Source organism: Macrobrachium rosenbergii, unplaced genomic scaffold, assembly GCF_040412425.1.
Source record: "Macrobrachium rosenbergii isolate ZJJX-2024 unplaced genomic scaffold, ASM4041242v1 171, whole genome shotgun sequence".
Taxonomy (NCBI): domain Eukaryota; kingdom Metazoa; phylum Arthropoda; class Malacostraca; order Decapoda; family Palaemonidae; genus Macrobrachium; species Macrobrachium rosenbergii.
Window position 1 is genome coordinate 664,874 of NW_027100729.1, and position 2,500 is coordinate 667,373.

At 37.5% G+C, this 2,500-nt stretch overlaps 1 protein-coding gene across 6 annotated transcripts in view; it reads left to right on the forward strand.

The window, feature by feature from the left end:
- Positions 1-2,500, forward strand: part of LOC136838096 (uncharacterized) — a 33,477-nt gene that overhangs the window by 13,437 nt on the left and 17,540 nt on the right. The window contains exon 1 of one of the 6 annotated variants that reach the window (XM_067102935.1): positions 861-1,039. The exons of 4 other annotated variants lie outside the window; for them this stretch is intronic. In XM_067102935.1, the coding sequence (XP_066959036.1) occupies positions 984-1,039 (56 nt within the window). In that variant the 5' untranslated portion in view covers positions 861-983. Of the gene's footprint in view, positions 1-860; positions 1,040-2,500 lie in introns of those variants that run through there. One more of the 6 variants, XM_067102939.1, reaches the window with a different exon arrangement.

A 2,500-nucleotide genomic window follows, 5' to 3' on the forward strand; every position in this document is an offset into this window, starting at 1 on the left:
ATGAAATTTAATTAAATAAAAATCGACTAAGTGGCAACCACTTGAAGGCCTCAGAGTTGCCTGTTAATGTTTTTGTTGTATTTTATTATTAATTTTATTAATATTCAGCTAAGAATTTCAGTAAAGAAAAATAATAAAATAAAAATGAAATAAAATATATAAAATTTTTTCGTGTGGATTTTTTTTAATTGATTTTTTTCAGCTCGTAATTTTTTTATAATTTTTATTTTTTTATCAATTTTATTTTTGTCAATTTTATTTTTATTTTATTTTTTATTTTATTTTTATCAATTTTATTATGTGTATTTTTATAGATTCTATTTTTATTATTTTAATAAAATAATAAAAAATAGAATCTGTAAAAATACAGATAATAAAACTGATAGAAATAAAATAAAATAAAAATAAAATTAACAAAAATAAAATAGATAAAAATAAGATAAGATAAAAATAAAACCGATAATAAAACGTGAAAAAATTAAGAGTTGATAAAAAAATCATAAAAAAATAATCAACAAGAAAAATTTTATAAGTTGTATTTCATTTTTATCATATATATAAGACAGATTATATATATATATATATATATATATATATATATATATATATATATATATATATATATATATATATATATATATATATATATATATATATATATATATATATATATATAAAATCTGCCTCCACTATTCGTATCATAATCAAACAGTTTGATAATCAGGGGTGTTTGTGGAACCCTGGCTTCAGGGCCGTGTGTAGGCGTCTTAAGGGAAATAAGCAAGTGTAACGGGGCACGGGGGCCCCCCGAGGGTATCCCCCGGGGGCACCGGCGAGCCTGCGGGTAGCCCCAGGGGCGCTTTGTCAGTGTAGCTTTGGAAGTCTTCCCGGAAGGTCCTCTGCCGAGATCGTTCTTGGGTATTTCTGCTTTCTCCTTCGGGGCATCAAATCCACCTCGTGAGTCGCTCCCCCGGTGCCCTACGATGGCGTCGGCCGCCCAGCAGGGGCACGAAGGATCCTCGACGCCTGGGACGTCCAGGTGGGTCTGGGCGTGCGCCCAAAAGTGGTCCAAAAATGCCCAAAAGTGCTCAGAAGTGAGGTGGTAACAAAAACCCACTTGGCGGTGTTTTTTTTTCCCGTGTTTATTTTGGTGTGGGATCGTTTGGAGGCTTCAGGACCTTCCTTCCTTCCTACCTTCCTTCCCAAGGGCTTAGCCCTCCTGAAGAAGGGTATCTACCCGTAGAAGGAGATGCCAGAACAGATAGATAAATTAACAGATAAAGAAACAGTGCGAGGACTGAATTGGTGCAGCTGAATAATGGTGACAGATTGGTGACAAGGATCTGAATATGTCTTCCCCCAAAAAAGGGGTTGGTGCTCCCGAAGGCTCCTGAAGGTGTTGGCGAAGAGGGGCCTGAGTACGCCCTCCCCCAAAAAGGGCTTGGTGCTCCTGAAGACTTCTGAAGGTGTAGTGAATTTAAGTGGAAAAATTCTGGAAAATTATACATAAATATTCACGATTTTTAATCTACCGGATGCGTCTCTCCGTGCGTACGGACACGAATGGCGCGTACATGTATGCATACACTATCAGTGCGCGCATACATACCGCCCACAGGGGCGTGCAAGCCCACACGAACCCACGCCGCCCACGAATGTGTGGAGAACTTTGTGATGTCAGCTCTATACATATCTTGAAAAAACAGCATCCAATCCTCGTTTTCTATATCTTTCTAAATTTACTCTCTTTCTCTCTCTCTCTCTCTCTCTCTCTCTCTCTCTCTCTCTCTCTCTCTCTCTCTCCTAATACCTCTTTCCTCGTGCCTCCTACTCCTGCTACCTCTTAATACCTCTTACCTCATTCTGAAGTTGTGTTTTGATGTCAAATATTCTACTTCCGCGTTTAGCTCTTGTTTATTGAGAGAGAGAGAGAGAGAGAGAGAGAGAGAGAGAGAGAGAGAGAGGTGTGTTTGTGTGAGATTCCTCTCGGCCTAATTATAAACCTTACCCTTTGCGCTGTTGAAACTAACTCTCTCTCTCTCTCTCTCTCTTTTATTTCTTGCTTTCGGTCTCTCTCTCTCTCTCTCTCTCTCTCTCTCTCTCTCTCTCTCTCTCTCTCTCTCTCTCCAGCAACCTCATTATTTGTGTCACCAAGCTGACACTGAATATTTAAAAATATTATTCATGATGGAGAGAGTGACTGGTTTGATGTAAGAATAGGGTTTAGTCAAGGCTATATATATATATATATATATATATATATATATATATATATATATATATATATATATATATATATATATACATATATATATGCATACATATTTATAGTTTTTGTGTACAGTCCTCCACTTGGCTCCACCATCTTTCTCACTGCCTAGTTTGGGATGTTTTGATTGGCTTGCGCTCTCACCCTTTCTGTGCATCAGTGGCAGCCAGCTTCCTTGTCCCCTCTAACATTAGCGAAGTGGGTCGACTGTTGTGGGTCGTAGCTGTAGGT